This window comes from Vidua chalybeata, chromosome 20 (genome assembly GCF_026979565.1).
Source record: "Vidua chalybeata isolate OUT-0048 chromosome 20, bVidCha1 merged haplotype, whole genome shotgun sequence".
Lineage (NCBI taxonomy): Eukaryota > Metazoa > Chordata > Aves > Passeriformes > Viduidae > Vidua > Vidua chalybeata.
This window is the reverse complement of record NC_071549.1, coordinates 8784964-8804702: the sequence shown is the minus strand read 5'-3', so window position 1 is coordinate 8804702 and position 19739 is coordinate 8784964. Positions and strand designations below refer to the sequence as shown.

Sequence of the window (19739 nt, the reverse complement as noted above, 5' to 3'; positions counted from 1 at the left end):
TTTAGCCTGTCCTGGAGTAAAAGGGTGAAACTTCCCAATGATGGGTCCATTTTATGGTAAATAAGATCTCCCCATTAACAGGAGCAGGAATGAAGTCAACCAGCTCTGGATCAGTCCATTAGTTCCACCAGGAGCTTCCAGGTATTTTCTTCATTTCATTAATCATCTGGATCATGGTAGGAACTTTTTATTTCCCTCCTTTTCCCCTCCCCCTTCTCAAGGGAAGAACCAGCAAAAATGGCTTTTTACAACAAACTCCATCTCAGCAGCTTTCATTTCAAGATTTCAGCCTGTTACAATCCACACTCAGGTTCAGATGGGAAATACCAGAAGGAACACAGATTATAGGGCTCAGTGAGCTCTATAACTCAAATTTAAAGCCAGCTTTTTTCACAGCTAGAACTGAAACTCTCAGACTTCTACATAAAAAGTCCTTTTGCTTCACAGGCTGTAAGAATAAAGAAATTTCGTAAAGAATGAGACACAATTAAAGGAAACAGCCTAAAGGAAGAGGAAGGAGCATGTCCTTTCAGCCTTATCAGATCTGTCCTGCAGAGCTGTAGCCCCTTTAACCACATCCCCTGCCACCTCTGCTCCTCAGAGCAGCAACGTGTCCACTTTGACACTCTGCAGCTTTCCAGCCCTGCACAGAAACACGAAATAAACTGATTTCTTTCCTTGCTGAACAACCACTTTCTATTGACATCTGGCAGGAGACCTGGCAGAGCAGATCCTGCAGTCCATTTTCAGGGATGGGAGCTGTCAGTGGCAATGTCAGCAGCACTGGAGGAGATTTCCCAGGGAGCTTGTGCAGCCTCCAGCCCTGCAGGGCTCCAGGACCAGCCCAGACAATGCCCTGAGGAACCTGAGCTGGACTAGAAAAAGAAAGGAAAAAAAAAAAAAAAAGGTTGGACTAGAAACTGCCTCAGGTCCCTCTGGAGGTGAATTTTTCTGTGATCCCATGACAAGATACTACAGCCACAGGCAGGAGATGAGTGGAGTAAAGGAACATCCCAGCACTCCCAAAAACCCCACTGCAGCTGCTCGTTTATCTCAAAGCTATCACTGCAATCAGTTATTGTGGCCACAGCTCTGCCAATTCCAGAATACTGTTTATTTTAAAAAATCCATTCTAAAGAATCAAGCCCTATTTTGAGGTGGTTTAAGATCCAGACATTGCAAGGAAGGAATTTTTGATAACCAGTCACGAAAATGGACATTTTCAATTTCTGATAAACCTGAGAACTCGAAGCCATCAGCACTGAAAAAAATACTGTTTCTCCACACAGGACTCAGACATAAGTTAAGGATTAAAATAGAATGGAAGTGAGGAACTTCTGACACAGCTGACAAAGCCTTTAGCACACACAAGCCTTCCCTCTCAGCCCAGATGTGCAACCTCTCCCCTGTTCTCCCTGGAAGGGACAGAGGTTCCCAGACAGCTCAGAGAAGTGGTCTGCATACCAGACTCTTGTACAACACAGATATTTAAACAGTGTCTGGAACAGGGGGGAAATAAAGCAGTCATTTTCTTGATTATGATACTAGAATGAATTTCTATCAGTTATTGGAAAGTTGTCCTTACAAAAATATTTAAAGCAGTTTTTCTGACCCAGCTTTTGATCATTTATTGGTCTTTCTCAGAATACTGAGGAGTGAAATAACAAGTATTTAGGGACAAATTTTCCCCTTAGAAACCTGTGTTGAGCATTCCCAACACACATGGAACATGGCATGAAAATCTAGTGACAGAATTCAACCACCTGCTTTTCCACAACTCCTGTGCAAATGCAGCTGCCAGCATTTCCAGCACTCTTGGTGACATTATTTCTAATTTCTGTAGTAAAGTGAGAAATTTATTACTGAGAAAATCCTCCTGACCTAATACTGAGTGAAAATGTTGCAAAGTAACCCAGGTTTCCTCACTGCCTGGGTGATTTCTGATTTACGTACTTCCACACTGAACATTACAATCATTTTTTAGGGAACAGACACAACGAGCCCTTCAAAATAGAACTCAAAAAGTCATCTCCAGTCACCATTAGTAATCAGTGCAATGCCCTGTGCTGTTTTTTCCTTATCTGTGAGCAGGTGTGCAAATGAATAGAACAATGTGGGCACGTTCTCCAGCCAGTGCCCAAAGAAATCCAACCAGGAGGTGCTTTACACATTCCTTACTCACAGCTCTCATTGTCTTCCCTCTGCCTCTTTTAACTCTTTGCTATCTCTTTTCTCAGGAAGTGCTCAAGTTCCATTATTTAAAGCTGCCATTGACTCATTCCAGAACTTATTTTAAACTAGGCAATTTTGCAGAACAGCTCAAAACTGAGCTGTTACTCAGTGTACCCACTGCTTGTTGTATTGTCTGTGAAAACACACTGTCACTTTGCCACCTCACTCCCCAGCACTTGTGGGGAGTTTCTGAAGTGCAGCTTCAAGGTTTGATCAGTTCTGAATTTCTCTTTAATTACAGGCCACCATAAAAGAGGGAAGAAACGTCCCCTAGAGCTATTAACAGATACTGGCATCAAACTTGAGGAATGCAGGGTGTGAGGAGCAGCCTCCTGGTGACCACCCACAGCACCAACCTCCTTCTGCAGTTAATAAATAGCAATTAATAAAGACAGGAAGCCGATGAGGAAATGGAAGACTGAGCAAGAGAAAGGATGAGTGGAATTTGATGTTCTGTTTCCACAAGTGATTTATGGGAAAGCAAAAGGAAAAAAAAAAGGAATAAAAAAGAAGTCAAGGTTTCCCAATTATTGTACATGACCCTTCCACTTCCATTTTTATGATAAATGCTTTATAAAAACCTGCTTGTGGTCTGCTTTAACTTCTTTTTTCTTGTACCAAGTACCCTTAAACGCTGTTGATTAAACAAACCAGCAGCCTTTTCAAGCAGGAACTTATCAGATAGGAGCTGTTAATTTAATCACGGGAGAGATCCGTTTTGAATTTAGCCATCTAAAACGCTGCTAATTAAGTGAGATTTCACTCATTAGTCGTGCCTAATCATTCCCCGGGAGTGAAGTCAGTGTCGTGTCAGAACACAGCGCTGGCTTCTCCCGGGTGTGGCACGGACTTCGCTCCGCTCCAGCACTGAGCAGCCCCACGTGAAGATGTGGAAAAGCAAGGCAGGGTTTTGAGAAAAGCTGGAAGGATGCGTGTGCCTGTCACCGTCAGAGGAGCGTGGCTTTAACCCCTTGCAGCCCTCGGGGAGCAGGAAGGGGCTCGCTGGAGCTCCTGCCCCAAGCCAAGGCAGGCGGTTGCAGCTCAGTTTAATACGAACCCTCTCGAGTCCACGTTGACAAATTCTTTAACAAGCCCTGTGGTTACAGGGAAGCTGGTTTCAGTCTGAGTCACTCCTGTTCAAACAGTTTACTGGAAATGGAGGGGAGGGGGAATTTTCAGAGAAGTCATGTGATGGCCAGACAAACCACAACCAGTAAAGGTTCAGTGGAGGCAAAAACAGGTCCCAGCAACAACTGACAGCCAGTGTGCAGATGGCACTCAGTCATTTCCAAACCAGTCCTGCTGCACCTCGGCATTTCTATGGATTTAACCCTTCTCCAAGCCTGTATTCTTCCCGAGGCAGGACACAGCTTGGAGAGTAAACAAACAGCGGTGGCTGATAGTAACATAGGCAACTAGAAAATATTTTTACATGGAAATTTTGGCTGCGGGCGACGCTGCACAGAAGCAAACCCCCGATGTGTAAATCATTAGTTCTTAAAGAAATGCCACTTAATGAAGCCAAACACTCACGGCAATTAAGGATTAGATATGCAAAGATATCAGTACTTTCCCCTCCTAGCAAGGAGCACCGGGATACAGCAAGGCCCACGCACTGTCACCGAGTACCCTGAGGGAAGCTGGCACCAAAAGCTGCTTTTTCACTCCTCAGCTTGAAGCGTTTCAGCACGATAGAGAACCGAGAAAAATTACCAGCCAGCAGCTATAAAACTGGCAAAAGAGAGTCCCTGCTGATGTGTGTGGGGACACAAAACTGCACACCGAGTGTCTGTGACTGTGTCATTACCAAAGTGCTGCCCCAGCCCTGAGCAGTGCACTCGCTTCCCCTGACCCAGGCTGCTCTGAAGGGCTGCACTGGAGAAACTCCCTGTGGCTAAAAGGGAGCTCTGATAAAACCCTCCTTCACTCTGCAATCCGACTGGGAGGGAGTCAGCAGCAGCTGAGATGCTGTTGGAAAAGCTGGTGGGTTTTAAACGCTGCCTTATGTATGAACAAATCCCAGCGAGCTGCTCGGGCTGGGGCGTGCTGGGCTCTGCCTTGTGGCAGCTCTGGGGACAAAGGAAAGCCACCCCCTTCTGCAGGGCACGGCCACGAGGCAGCTGTGACACTCCCTGCACGGAACTGGGACTCACTGGTGAGCACACAAAGGGACACCGAGGAAGCAGAAGTGAGTGTTCCTTTAAAATAAGGGGCTTTTTCTCAAGTGTGCTAATGGAAAGTACAGGACAGACACATGGGCTGCAGGTTAATGAGCTCTCTCAAAAGCCAGCACAAGGAGACAGGTCACTCAGATCTGACACTCAGGACAGAAAATCCATCAACAGACTCTTTAAAGTAAATGGCATTTTACTCTGTGTAACTCTGAATGGAGCACTAAACCTTTACGCTGTTTAATCCTCTTAGGTCCCGTTTTTGGCTGGTTTTTTTGTGGCCCAGCCAGGAGCATATTCCCCCTCCCAGATCCTTCAGGCTGGATGCTGTAGCCATGATCTATTCTCGCCAGAGAAGATGCTCATCTGTTTCTCCAAATTACCATTGTTTTTGAGAAACAGCAGCAGTGAGCTCTCTGAACAACTCACACGGAGCAAAAACGTCAAAGCAGCTGGCTCTGCCTTGTAGGCAAAGAGCAGCCCAGCTATTCTTCAAAATCCAACACCCATCCCCAAACCTTCCAAAAGAGCTGGATGCAAGGAGACCTTTATACTGAAAAAATGCTCCTGTCACTTGACATCAAGCATTTGCAGCATCCCCAAGGCACAGGACATTTGTCACAGCCCCCGTGTGAGGCTTCAAACTCAGGCAGAGTGGGAGAAAGCTGATGGAGGTAATAACAATTGTTAATGAGCAATTTAAAAATAGACATCACCACTGCTCATGAATACAAATTACAGGGCAAAGAGTGATAAGCTATGCTGGAGATTGGGATTTAGAGAGGTCATAGGAAAGGCAGGCCTGTCTCCCACAGACATCCAGAGAAAACATGATTGAAGCCAAAAGCAAAAAGGAAGTCACATTAGCAAATGGAAAAAACTGAACTGTCAGTTTTATGGGCACAATACAATTTAATCGGATTGTCAAAGCCTCATGTTAAAAGAGTTTATAAAAACCAAACCACAAGTGGAGTTTGAAGGATTTTTTTTTTTCCTGGCCATCCATCCACAAAGCAACACGCTTCAATCCAAACTCAATTGCCAAGAAAATAAAATCAAAAGTACTGGTAAATAACAGCATCATTTTCCTTCATTAATTCCACAAGGCCATTTGTTTACTCCAGGCAGTCAATACAGCTATAGTTTGGCCTGGCCTGACAAAATGCTCTCTAGCAAAAATTTTCTTCCCAAGAATCTCATTCTGTGTTCTGGAAACCAGCTCTGGCTGCTCCCACAACTGTACACACATATAATTTGCTGGGAGAGTTTCAGTAAACACAGATACTGAAGTCATGTATTGAACTGGTTTCGTTGGTTTTTTTTTTTTTACCACAACTTGATTTTTGTACAGTTAAGGGATTACTTTGCAAAGCAAAGATTGATGGGAGAGTAAAGAACAAAGCAGATTCTTTTTCCCCCCTGCTGCATCTTTAAAAAAATAGAAGACTTTACTATTTATAATAGCAGAAAAACCCTTTAGAACCTTCTAGTAGGGGGAGGCTTTTGGAAAACACAGGGTTTACTGTTAGAATTACTAGATTGCACTCAGTATTTCCAGACAAACCACTTTCATGGAAAAGCTTCATCCATTTTTTTGAAGGAGGGAAAAGAAAAGTGTATATTTATCTCCAGAAAATATCCTGGCAGAGGAGTTTAAAGACATCAGTTCATGGTAAATAGCATCTGCTGGTTTTTAACAGCAGTCTCATGACCCATTTCAACTTAGTGGCAGACAAAACAGGATAAGAAGGAAAAATACAGAGGGAAAAATTTGGTGGCAAGCAGCATGAGGAAAAAATGTTTAATTTTGCCTAAAACACTATCAGGAACTCGTGACCAGGATGCAAACTCCTGACCTGAAGGAAAAATTATCCACAGCAGTACCTGACTGATGTGCAGCATCAATTGCACACTGTGCACTAGTCAAGCCCTGGAGAAAATAAATGACAAGAGCAACAAAAAGGGACTTGGAGCAGTTTTGCTGCATTTCCACATCAGGAAAAATGTTTCCTCAGGCTGGTGAATGGGTCACACACTGGTCCCTGAGGGTGCCAGTGGGAAGGCAGGCAAATGTCATCTGAAAGGGATGAACTGAGGCTGAAAATCATCTCTGGCCCAGGGAGGCTTTAAATGCAGCCAGAACAACCAGGATTATGGAGCAGCAGCACCTCTACCCCTGTTTTCCCAGCCCAGTGTCTCCCTACCTTTATTGTGCTGTTCTTGGAACTCTAAATAATTGCAGTATTGTAGCAAATACTTGGCTGCACTACTTTATCTGCTTCAACAAGCTGCACTCTTGTCCTCCCATCACCACAGGTATCACCCAGTGCAGGATCTTTTTCCATCCCTGGGAAGTCTATTGTGAACTCACACCAACTGATTCTTTGGCCCCTTCTGGTTTAATTGGAATGGTTATTTACTCCCTCGGAGTTGCTCTGTGCTTTATTAACTCTGTTGTTTCACACGCTGTCCTTACTTGTGCAGTCTCTGCGTGTTCCAGCATCTCCTCGAATTCCTGGTACTCCTCATCATCAGGTTCAGCACCCGACAGCCGCGCTGCCCTCGCCATAAAATAGGGGGGCAGCTCTCCAATGGCTGTGCCAGCACCCTGGGAAGAGAACAACCCTGATTTATTTTCCTGTTTATTCCCAAACACAAAACACGTGATCCTGTGGCCATTCTCCGAGCCGACAAGACCAGCTGTTTGGAGCAGTTTGCTTTCATCCACCAGCTCAGAATTCCCATCATTTCCAACAGAATGCTGATCCCTTTGAATCCCTGTTTCCCTTTCTTTTCCCTGTGCAGGGGAAAGCCTGGCGGTTGCAGGGTCAAGGAGACACGACCTGTGCATCCCTGGGGCCCCGTGGAGCAGCGCGTGGCCGGAGCCGTGGGAGGCTGGAGCTGGTGGCCCTGCTGTCCCCCACATCCCATCCCTGCTGTCCCCCACATCCCATCCCTGCTGTCCCCCACATCCCATCCCTGCTGTCCCCCACATCCTGAGTCAGCACTGCTGTGTCTCACCCCACCACATGATGCCAGACACATTCCCCAGCATGTGACAACCCTTGATCCCCAGGGGCCTCCAGAATCATCCAGGAGCTCCTCCCCGGTGCTGTCCCGGAGTTTGCTTGTTCAGTCATGAGACTCTGGGCAAGTGTTTGTTAGAAAACAGACTCAGGTTTTACTACAGCAAGGGAAAAAAAGGTTAAGCAAAGCCTGAGCTTGAGTCTTCCCTCTCCTTCAGCTGGGATAGCTGGAGCCAACCCCAGATGAAAGGACGGCTGCTTTCTCACCGCAGGAAAATTGTATTTGTTTTCTCAGGACATCAAATGACTCATTTCAGTCTTGTGGGTAAAGGCAGCTTTAGCTTAACCAAGGGAAAAAAGAGAGGCAAGCTAAGATTGAACATATGGATAAACAGAGGCTAATGGAACAGGAACTTGGAATTAACTCAGGATGGTTTAAATTTAGGGCAGGTAAGAGACAATAGCTGGGCACTGCACGGGAATGTGCTCCCTGCAGATGGCTTTTCTCTCCCAGGGTCAGCAGTGAGTAACAAATGCTTTTCTCCTCCTTTGAAGCAACGTGAAAGCTTTTCAATTTCCTTTGTTCCTGCTCTAGACACAGCTGCAAGCAAGAATTCCAGCTGCTGTGGCTATTCCAAATCAACAGGTTGTGGTTTTAAATACCACCGCAGTTACCCAAGCTGTTAAATTCTCAGTTTAAGCACCCAAAGTGCACAAGGCCTCAAATGTTTATGCCCTTGTTTTCCACAGGAAAAAAAATTAAATTACTGCAGCAAGCTGAACTTCATTAATCTGCATATTTCTGGCACAAGGGGAAGATAAGCCTGAAAACAGTAGCAAGAACACTTCAGAAAAATTAACTTGAGGTTATGTTCTCAGGGTGATGCAAGAAGAAAAAGTCACATTGCTCCTCCAGGCTCTGCCAATTTGCCTTGGCTTCGTTCTGTGAACTGAGGAAGAGGTTTGCATGTGTGTACTGGACATGAACTTTCTTTAAATTGGATAAGTCACATGCTCATTATTACAAAACATTTCAGAAGTGCAACAAAAATCATATGATTTCATGTCTGCAGGAGATAGGTTCCTTAAGTGCATAAAAGCAAAAAAAAAAAAAAAAAAAAAAAGAAAAAAGCAGCAATTAAGGGTTCCAAACCAGTAACTATTTAACTGCTTTTTGTAACATTAGATATTTTTCACCGTTTAACTCTGAATGCCAGTTTTACATGGAGATTCCTTGGACTCACAACAAATTGGAAAGGCAAATGCTAATCAAAATTCTTTTACATTCAGAAAAGGAAACTGGGAAATGACTCCACTAGAAAGAGTCCTTTAAACAGATTTGATCCTGCTCAGGACACAGGCAGCCTGTTCTGCTAATCCCGAGCAATTAAACATTTTTATTCTTTCCCCTTATTTCTTGTAAAAAACCAAAAAGGCTGCAACACATTAAAAATATAGGGCACTATTGAATTCCTTGTCCCTGTGGGATGGGAGGCTGTGAAAACTGGCATTCACCTAAGAGATTGTTTCTGAGTCCTTCTGCAGGCCAGGGCTGCTGGAGCCAGCTTTTACAGGGATTGAAAAAAGCATCATTTTCATCCCACCTAATAATTCCTTGGGCACAGGGATATTTAATCCTTGTAACACTCATTATCAGCAGGAATGGCCATCACTGACACGCTGGGGACTAGGAATGATCTGAATCTCTAGTTGAAGTTGGCTGCTGATGGTTTGGTGACCCTTGTGCAGATAAATCCTCACATTTCAGCTCACAGGACACTCAGCCTGGGCAGCTTTACAGCCACAGCTCTGCAAAGTCATCCTGGGGTGATCTGCAAAAATCAGCCTTTTCACTTTCTGGAAGTCACCATTATCTTTGCTAAGTGGACATTTAGCTTAAGAGTGACAGAATCCAAAATAACTCTCTTCCACAGCTTCCATAAGAAGTGAGCTGGAATTAGGACAAAAGAAACACTCTGGAAGCAGAGCAGCAGCAATTGCCAACTTGATTTGGCTTACAGGAAATTAGCAAGCAATGTTTATGTACTCACGAAACATTCCAAGAAAGCATAACATTACAGAGACACCACTGGAGGACAGAGGATGCTCCCCAGGGAAAACCCAGAGGAGACAGAGTTCAGAGCAAAGGTAGCTGACAGGGAATTTGAAGAAGGGGGGGAAAGGGTGAAAAAGTGGGATACAAATGTTCCTATTCCCTTGTCCTTTCCCTAATCTAATCCAAGGAGCTCAGGCCACGAAGGCACTGCTTGTTCTCCCTCATGGCTGCTCTGGAGGACACGAGATTCCAGAGGCTGCCACTCTGCTCACTCATTTCTGAACTTAATTCTCCTCATAGCTCACTTTTTACATGCTGCAGATGAAGCAAGAGATGTTTACCCTCAGCTGCATTTTTATTTTGCAACCCTAGAAACGTAGCTGTAAATGCCATTTTTATTGCTTGTCTCTATTAAACAGACTTCAGCAGAGGGGGATGAGGAAGAAAATACAAAGAAATCTTAGATATATTTATAGTCTTGTAAGTATTTGTATGATTAGCTACTTACTGAGCTTTCAGGCAATTCTGGCCTTTCATTAAGAGTGAAATTTAAGCTGTATTTTGCTTTTTGACAGGGCTGTGAGTCCACTTTCTCTGTTACTATTTTGATTTTAGTCTCTAAACTCAAACAACCTGACTGGAATTTTTGCAAATAACACAACTGCTGCTATTTAAAAAATTGTAGTGACCAGTTGCCTTATATATTAAAAATATCAGGGCAGGCATCAGATACTGTTTTTAGAATTTCCTTTCTCTGCATTTGAGTTGGACAACCAAGAATTTAGTAATTAAATCAGCAGCTAGGACAGGAAGTCAGCAGCAAAATAAAGTTAATTTGGCATGTAGTTCACAGCAGATGCATCTGTGTAAACTGCAATTTGAAATGATCAACATGTAATGAAAGAAACAGCCTGGCTAACCAAAATCCTCCAAAAATTAAACTTCTACGAGAAGCTGCAGAGAAAAAAAAGGAGGAAAACAGAAAGGAAGTTCCAATGACAGCGTTTCCTAAGACCCTGATTCACTTAAAACAGGAAAAGCAGGTCAGCTTTTAAGTGAAAAGTGGAAACAGGCAGAGAAACAGAAGTAAAATATGTCAAAATGTGGAAAAGAACACTTTTTAATTAACTGCAATTTACTGCTGCAGCCCAGAACAAGCTGTGAGACGAGGTCCTGAGTCCTGCAGATGAGGAACTGCAGCTTCACTCTTGTTACAGCCCCAAAATTATTGGAATTATTTCTTGTTTAGACCTGAGAGCAGCCAGATCATCTGGGGTGCAGACACCCTTCCTAAAATTTACTTTTTACATCAACAGCCTTCAAGTTCTCTGCTGGTATTTAGCAAACAGCACTGCAGCTAATAAAAATATCCCAGGAATATCCTATTAAAAAGCATTAAAATGATCAGGGCTAAAAGGTTCACTTCTCACATTACCTTGGGCATCGTTATTCTGCTAACTGAGGAATTTTTGTCTATTGCTGGCCACAGAAATTAAACACACAAATGGAATTTGCAGGTTTTTAGACAAGCCTTACCCACATGCAGGCCTCCAGCCTGACTTTTGAGATGATTGCCCACAAGGAGATGGAGCCTTCAGTTGTCTCCTCATCAGGGCAGATAATTTGATCTGGGTAAGGAGGCTCAGGGAAATTCACAGAGTTACATTCATAGGCAGCAAGAGTGACTGAGGCTATGTGTGGACCCTGAAAAGAAAAAAAAAAAAAAAAAAACAAAGAAATTTAATTTGTATTTTATGTGAGTTAGAATAAAAATTAAAATTAGCCCCCTCCTCCCCCCTCCACATTTGTCCCTAGGCTAAAACTTAGTGCTTCTCTCTTTAAATAATGTAATTTATGTAAAATTCTTGTTTGTTGGAGTTTCTTTTAAGACCATCTGAATCACAATGTCGAGCTACTAATGTACTTTTAAAAAAATTAAATATTTCTTTTGATCCACTGAAATGTTAGGGAGCCTTTCAGCTTTTGCCCTGCCACTTAGAAGGTTGCCAAAGAGAAATAAAAAACAGGAATTTTCAAATATTTTACAATGTTCTCCTTCAAGTATTTATGACCTACAGCTTTATTAGAGGAGGTGTTTTCCCTACTGCTGCTTTTAGAGGATTAGGCATTTAAATTATATATTGATTTTTTTAATGACTGGGTTTAATGACATCTTGCAGCAGACTTCCTTAACTTCTGTATTTTTCTCCAACAACCAGTTATTTAATTTGTGTCTGTTTTTTCTGAGTAAACAAGAAAGTGACCTCAGTGCTTTTTCCTACAGAATGGTTTGAAATGTAATTCAAAACTTAAACGTTATTTAAATACCTTTTAACTGAATTAATTTTAGTCTCCATCTTACACTGAAGATTTTTTTGGACAGACCTCCAAATAAAAGGAGCATAAAAATCTATTCAAGAAATGAACTGCTACATAGTTTAAAAACCTGAAAGAATTGCCATTATTTTTAATACAAAAGAGTTGAGAAGCAATTCAAACAATCTGAACACCAGACATTGTAGCTAAAAAACAATCACTTAACAGAGGTCATGGAAACACTGTCCAGGGAAGAGGGAGGGGAAAAAAAATAAAATTACTGCATTAAAGTGAGATCTTTATGCAAACCCACACATTTAAATAAATCTGCAAGTTTCATTAAGTGCAGAACAAATTACACAAACTTAACTTCTGCTCTTCATTATTTGATAGGTTTTGACATCGTGCTGGGAAATATTGCCAGCAATTTTCATCTACGTTTTTATCTGCGATCTTAATTTATTTTCATTTTATTAGAGCAATAAGGGGAGTTTGATTTACCCCCCCCCCCCCAAAAAAAAAAATCAAAGCTGAATTTATTACAGAGCAGAGGGAAAGTGTGACAGAGCTGAGCCCTGCTCAGGGCTCCCAGAGCTCCCTTTGAAATGCAGGAGCCAGGGACACATCCAGCCCCAAAAGCTTCATTTGCACATTAAAGGGTGAAATTCCAGCGCAGGTCCCACACAAAAGGGGAAGCTCCAGCGCTCCTGGATTTGCTGGGAGATGAGGTTCAGCCACCAACATTTCACAGCAACGACATCCACACTGTAATTTTTCAGTGGCAGTGAATTAAGAATGTTGAAATGAAATCTCAGTTATATTTTCTGTATAGCAGCTGCAACTACTGTTGTCATATGCAAACAATTCCAAAGAAACCTATTCTTCTGGCATGCAATTGGTAGAGGACAAGCTGCTCTGAGAGCAAGAAAATGCTTTTATTTATTCATTGTTGCTTTACAGGAGACTCATTCCAAGTGCTGTGGATTGCAGAAATACAAAACCTGTGAGATGATAAATGAGGCACAGTCTCTCTTGAGGAGAAGAAAAAGGTTCAGTGAAATAAAACTGAAAAAGAGGGGATCCAGAAATTGATACACAAGAGAGATTTTGATATGGAAGGGAGAACAAAGAGTGGAAGAATGAACCAAGGAGTAATAATTTATATTATTAATATTTCTATAGGTCCTAATGGCAATAAACTTCTTGGTACCTTTAGCAAGATCATCTCCACAGCAGCTTCAGAGCTAAATAAATAACATCTCTATTCCACTCATCAAGGGCAGATGCAAAGAGATCTGAAACCTCCCTAAAATTGTAAAGTATATTTGTGGCAAACCTGGGAACCCTTTCTCCACTCTGAAATTTGGGGAATTTAATCCCATCCCCTGCTTGCCCCTCCCTAGATCTGACAGCTACCTTGGGACCAAAAAAAAAAAAAAAAAATAGGTCTCAAGCCTTCATCCCAAAATTAATGGTTTTCACCTGCAGAAATTTGCAGTGAAACTCTCCTGAAAGGCAGATTTGCATGGAGGAAATTCCCCCGTGTTTGAGTTGTAAATGACCATTCCCTCATTCCCTCGAGGCCATGGCCAAAGCAGTGAGATACTGAATCCAGAGGTGGGGCTTTCACTTCCACAAAATTTGGAATACACACCACAGCACAGAGGAACTACAGCCAGCTCATTTAGAATAGCAAGAGACTAATTGAATCTCTACTATCAGTAGTGACAAGCAGCCCCCAGCCCTTGCAAGGCTTCAGCATCACCCAAATTTCTTCCCAAAGTGGATAAAGCAAGTCCTAAAATCCCAGGGGAGCACACAAGGACAAAATGCCCAAGTGGAGATGCTGCAAGAGCCCCTCCCAGCAGAGCTGCCACCCTGCAAGTGGCTGAACAACCTCCAAAACCTCCTGTTGAGAGCCCTCCCAGTCTCAACAAATGTCTGCAAAAGGAAAAATTTCACAGGGAGTAGCCAATGGAAAAAGAAAAAAAAAAGGCATTTCACCAAACAGCTGCGAACGGCCACCTGAAGGCCAGGCCAAGGGAACAGAACTCTCCCAGAGCAATGTAAACAATTCTATAATGGAAAAAAAGTTGGAGTGGTGGAAGCCACAGAAGCCACATTTGAGCTGGAATGAGGAATAAAGTGCAAATGGTTTGTTCGGAGTGATGAAGTGTGGCACGGAACCGGAGCGAGGCGACGGGAGGCAGAGCAACCCCGTGTCCTCCTCCCGTGTCTGGGTGTCCTGTGGGTCACAGGGACTCTGTCCCAGGCCAGGCTCAGAGCAGCACCCCCAGCATCTGCTTTTGGAGCTTCCCCAGAGCCCTGGGTACCTCCAGACAATGCTTGGCTGAAGAGGCCCAGGGCTGGGAGGAGAGCAGGAGGATTGAGGGGGTTCATTTCTGTTTAGTGATGGCTTAACTCTGAATGGAGCAGGGAACCAGCTTCAAACAGGCTCGAGGTGCCAGCTTTGGAAAACCCCTGGCTCTACAGCCAGGAGGATTCATTCTCATCCAGTTTTTTAATCCTCTTCACAAATAACACCTTCCCCGCCCTCTCCTCCTCCTCTGCGTGGGGCCGCAGGAAATGCTGAGTGTTTTGCCTCCCTGCAATAGCTCAGTTTGTTTCAACACTTGGGGAAGTCCCCTCAGATGTCCCCCTTGGGACTGCGACTGTAGCTCTACCTTTGAAAAGGACAAAAGTGCTCCAAACCCCATCACACCCAACACTAAATCCCAGGCAATTCAGATGTGCTCCTGGCCAAACCAGGAAAACTCAAGGCATGTAAGATCCTGAACACCAACTGTCTCTCCCTCACCCTCTTCCAATGATTTTTTTTTTTCCTTTTAAGCTGCAGGAGGCACTAAAAAATGATAGCAGAGGAGAAATTGAGAAGCATTCTGCTGACTCGGGTGAGAAACATTCGCTTGCCACTGCTGACGACCAGAAGGAGCCTGTGGTCAGGCCGGAATGTGATGTGTTAGAAATATCTGTACAATTTGCAAATCAAACAAGACAGGATTTGCTCATCGAGATGAACTCAACATAAATCTATTTCTTAGCAACAGCAGTTCAGGGGAGTTCGGAAATCCCTGTCTGCACAACCCCAATGTCTCAGAGAAGGTAACTTCGAACTCTTGAACTCACAGGCCTTCAAAGGAGTTTTATTCCAGTGGTTGAAGGCACCCAAGTTGGAATGGCAAAGAAGTAACTTAGAGTGATGTATTATGAAATTTCTGGAAAGTAAAAATCTTTTTATCTGTAAATTATGCTTGGAAATTCATCTGTGGAAGTAGAAAGAGGACAGCAGCCACATGTAAAAAAAATCACGAGTTAAAATCCTTAAAAACATGCTGATCTGTATAATTCTTACAGCAGACAGTCTTTACCATAAGGAAAAGTGACTGAATATCCAATTAAAAATGAATCCTATTTTCACATTATTAATCATTCTGAGCACCTGGACTGGGAAGTCAATTAAAGCTCCAAACAAATCCTGTATCAAGTGTTGGTTTCTCACATGCCCCTTCACAGATACAGCCAGGCTGCTCAAGTGATACAAGAACAACCACATCTAATTTTAACCTTTTATTTTTGGGGAAGATATAATTTTAGACTGGCTTTAATTTAGAAACATTTCTCAAAGAAAAGTGATATGTCTGCCAGCAAGAAAAATATTACCCTGAACTCCTTGCTGAACTTAATGCAATAAAAATCTGCTTTCCTCCATGGATACCCTGCTCTTCACACTGGGTTCAAGACTCAGCCTTTGCACAGGGGGGGAACATGTCATGATGCAGTTGATGGAGATAAATTAGAAAAATAAAAGCTTGCTTCTCATGGGAAACATCCTCTGAGTGGTGCCCCAGGCCACGACTCATCCCATACTTATCCATGAAGTCATTACACCTCTCCAGAAAGTCACACCACAGTTACAGCATCTTTTTTATCTCTGAGAGCAGTGGACAACTACCCACAGAGAGAACTGCTCTGTGATTAAGAGGGAGAAGCTTGGTCTGGAGGTGGCTGGTAAATATGTGCAGTTTGTCTGTCTGTCTGTGCTATGAGATTAAAATGTCTCATGATTTTATAACGTCTGGTATGTGGTGCTGGCTGGAAATCAGGGCTGGGGACAGAGGATCCTGTACCTAGAGCATCCTCAAGTGACACCAACATCCATCAAGTGGTCAGGGCTGGGTTTAGAAGACCTCCACAGCATTTCAAGCTGTGTATTAATTTTACACTCACGTGGCTGTGGTTAAGTTTCTATTCCCGCTTCAGCCAAGCCTTGCCCCACAGTGCAGAGCTGATGGAAATTCCAAATGATCAAATGATCAGCCATAACCTCTGAATTTGACTAAACAAGAGCCACTGAGGGAGCAGCACATGGCACCACTGTCTGTGTAAAGGGCCACGGTGCTGCTCTAAGGAGTAACATGAAAAGCAGATTTTTTTTAAGGCTGTGCCTACATTACTTTCTGTAGGAACAGATAGACTCATGTCAGGGGAAGGCACAATTGCAAGAATTCAAATTTATCTTCTGCTGCTGACAGAAAAGCATTAATAAAATCATAAAATACTCTGTCAGTGTTCTCTCCTTGCCCTTCCCTAGCCACCCCCTCATATCTGAAAAGTAAACCTCAGCATTTATTCAAATTGCCACCAGCAGTGGTGATTGGCTTTAGAATCTCCAATTAGAGACCGTTCTGCACAATTATTGGTATTTTCAACCTGCTCCAGGAAGCAGGACATGAAAGGTATAAAGTTCAGGCTGTGCATTAAAAAAAAAAAAAAAAAAAAAAAACCAAAAAACACAGAAACTCTAAGGGAGCAGATGTGGAAAAAACACAATGTGCCCTCCCGGCAGAGATCTGACAGAACAAACGTTGAGGAAGTGGAGAGCAGATAATGAAAACAGGGCGTCAGCTTCTAAAAGGTAAAGTCCATCAACCTTCAGGAGAAGAAAAGGGCGCAGCCACCGTCCCATTAACTCCTCCATCACCCCATTAACTCCTCCACCACCCCGGGACTGCTCTTGCACAGCCTGACCTAAGCCAGCAGTGTTGGGTTTACTCTCTGCAGATATCCAAGGCCGTCCTACACAACAACAGGAGCACTCAGGGGGACCAAGACTTCAAATGAACCTTCTTCTCCTTGAAAACACCACTTTTCACCTCAGATTTTTCAAATGCAAGCGAGCCACCAGAAGATTTAAGGAACAGCCAGACTGCACAACTGATTTAGCAGCAGTGTCCAGCCTCCCAGTTCAGCAGTGCGTTATTAATGTCAATGCTGCCGTTTCAAGCAGAACAGAGCCCACGTGTGCTGGAAGCAGGAATTTCTGGGGAGATAATTGCAAAAGTGATTTTCAAAAAAAGTTTTATGTTGATTCACGTATTCCAGGATATTTCAGTTCATTGTAGAAAGCTTAGGACAGCTGGATGAAGTAGTTTAAAGGCAAGAAAGAAACAAACGACAGAGTAAGAGACAAAAACGACCCTCACACCAACAGGCTCCATTTCAACTTATTTTAGAATTAATTTCTGCCTTCTGCACCCTCCACATATTCTTCTTTCAAGCACCTCGGCAATGCAATAGCAATAACGTGAGAACATGTATTAGACAGAACCCTTTTTTATTTCCTTTGTTTTAGGCTTGCAAGCTGACATGAGAATTGGAGAACAGTGAGGGCTGGAAATGAACACCTCACTTCACAAGAAGAATTCAGCGCTGGGAAGGGGGGCACTGCTGCACCTCCCACCTGGCTGAGGCAGCTCAGCCTTTGTTTCTCACTTTTTCCTTTGCACACAGAACCATCATTTTCTGGGTTACTCACAATAGTTTTGAATGATCTGCATGGAGAGCAAAACCTCTCCTGAAGCTGAAAATTACTATGAAAATACTCCTGTGTTAGTCACGAGGAAGTAAACTGAGAAAAGAAAATGAGAATAAGTTGTGTGGGTTTCTAAATTCTTCTGTCTACTCTGTAAAAGAGGAGTAAGTCCTGTTCTGTGAGCTTCTCTTTTAAGAGGGACTTAAGTAATTTTTATCATGAGTCCTCTTACAAGCTCAGCTCCTGGAACAACAGAACTAAAAGGAATTAGGTATGACTTTAAAAAGCTTTTAGTAGTCCTGACAGGAAACCATTTATTTGTGTGGGTTTGGTTTTTTTAAAATTATTTACACCACCAACATATTTTTTTTCCAAGATAATGAACTCATTATTGCACAAGTGTCTGGCTTTTAAATCTTCAAATTCTAACCTAAACCAGTTTGGGTAGGGCCAACACAGCTCATTTCAGCTGCAAACTCTGACTGTTTGGGGAGGCCAGAATGTGACCCCTGGTGCGGGGAACCAATTCAGAATGAAAGTGAGATGCTGAGCTCTCAGAACAGACAAACCCAGCCTTGCTCTCTCAGGGCAGCACAGGCAATAAGGGCACTGCCTTTCTGACTCATTTTTCTCTTTAAAGGCACATTTCTGCTCTTTATTTTTTTATTTTTTTCTGTATTTCTGCTCTTTATTTTTTTGCTGTGCCCTCTTCCACTCTGCTGCCGAGCAGCACTGTAAGAATTCCTGACAAACCCACATATTCCAGTGCCGAAATATCCGGGCTGGACCTCAGCACAACCATTGCTATTGTACCTCACATTTCCTGTTTGTGCTCACCCAGGGCCCGGCCACCAGCACAAACCCCCTCAGCAGTTAAATAAAAATGTACCCCCTCAGCCGAGCCCCCCTGAGCAAACAAAGTCCACATTTAAGCACCAAAAACACCAACAATGCAAACACAGCCAGAGCTCGCCCTGAGCTTTTGAGGGGTGAGGAATTCGGTGCCATTCATCCCCTCAGGGATTTCACTTCCCCAGGGAGAGGCGGCGTTACCGCGCCCTCAACCACTTGTTTTAAGCACGTTTTCTTTGGCCACATCTTTGACAAAAATCCGTTTTTCAGAGCTGAAGTGAAACCAAAGCATGAGGCAGAAGCTTTGGGTGGGGATGGCCTCAGCCCATGATCCCAACCCAGCACTGCACCTCCTGTCCCCTCCGGCACCGCCACCTCAATTCATTCATTTTCAGCAGCAAAGATCTCTCAGAGATGTACAAACACCAAAAATTCCTCATGAGTTACCCTCAGCCATCCTCTGCTGGTAATGAGGTGATTCATGCTGCTCGTATTTTAATCTACCACCAACAGAAAACATCTCAGGACCGAGGAAAAAGCCATGTACTGCTAAAACCAGTATTTGGAGTCATTAATCATAATAGTTTTATTTCCTACAGAACCACATCATGATTCCTATTTTTAAGGGTTGTTTTTAAAGAATTGTGAAAAACCTTTAATGGGCTTCAGGAAAATAAGCCAGCAGGCTTGTTTTGAAAGTGTCAGAATGGAAAGGATTCTTGGAAGAGTGGCCTGCTTCCCTGCTCCTGCGTTGAAGATCTGCTCTGTGCCAGCCCTTAGCTCAGTGCCAAGTGCAGCACGAGAATTGTTTCCCAAAAAGCCATGTCAGATTTTACATCCAGTGCTGGCAACAACTAAGGAAGCAGCATTAAACGAGGAACTGACACATCAAGGCCCTTTCTAACATATAGAAAGCTCTCCAATCACAGGAACAGCAATTAAAAGCCTGGTATCAAAACTGCCACACTCGACCTGTCCCTCTTGCACCAAGGATTGGTGACCAAAAAAATCCCAAATCGGATGTGAACTGAAATGATCCTGAGGCAGCAGCAGCCTCCCACACTGAGGCTGCCTTAAATTCTACTTTTAGCAATTTCCAAGTACTCTCTTCTCAGCTAACCCCGGGATCTCTCCTGGCACCGGAAAGCAGCTCCAAAAAGCAGCTGGTGAGAGATGCTCTGAAGGTTGCAGACAACTGACAGTTTTCAACACTGCAAAAACAGCTAAGCAGGCCAGGGAAAGCAAACATCAGA

General features: G+C 43.4%; 1 protein-coding gene across 3 annotated transcripts in view; it reads right to left on the bottom strand.

Moving 5' to 3' along the window:
• VMP1 (vacuole membrane protein 1) overlaps nt 1-19739 on the bottom strand; it is a 60126-nt gene that overhangs the window by 24431 nt on the left and 15956 nt on the right. For all 3 annotated transcript variants that reach the window (XM_053960925.1, XM_053960926.1, XM_053960927.1), the window contains 2 exons: nt 11022-11189; nt 6880-7011 (listed from right to left, as the gene is read on the bottom strand). In XM_053960925.1, coding sequence (XP_053816900.1) covers nt 6880-7011; nt 11022-11189 — 300 coding nt within the window. The remainder of the gene's footprint in view (nt 1-6879; nt 7012-11021; nt 11190-19739) is intronic.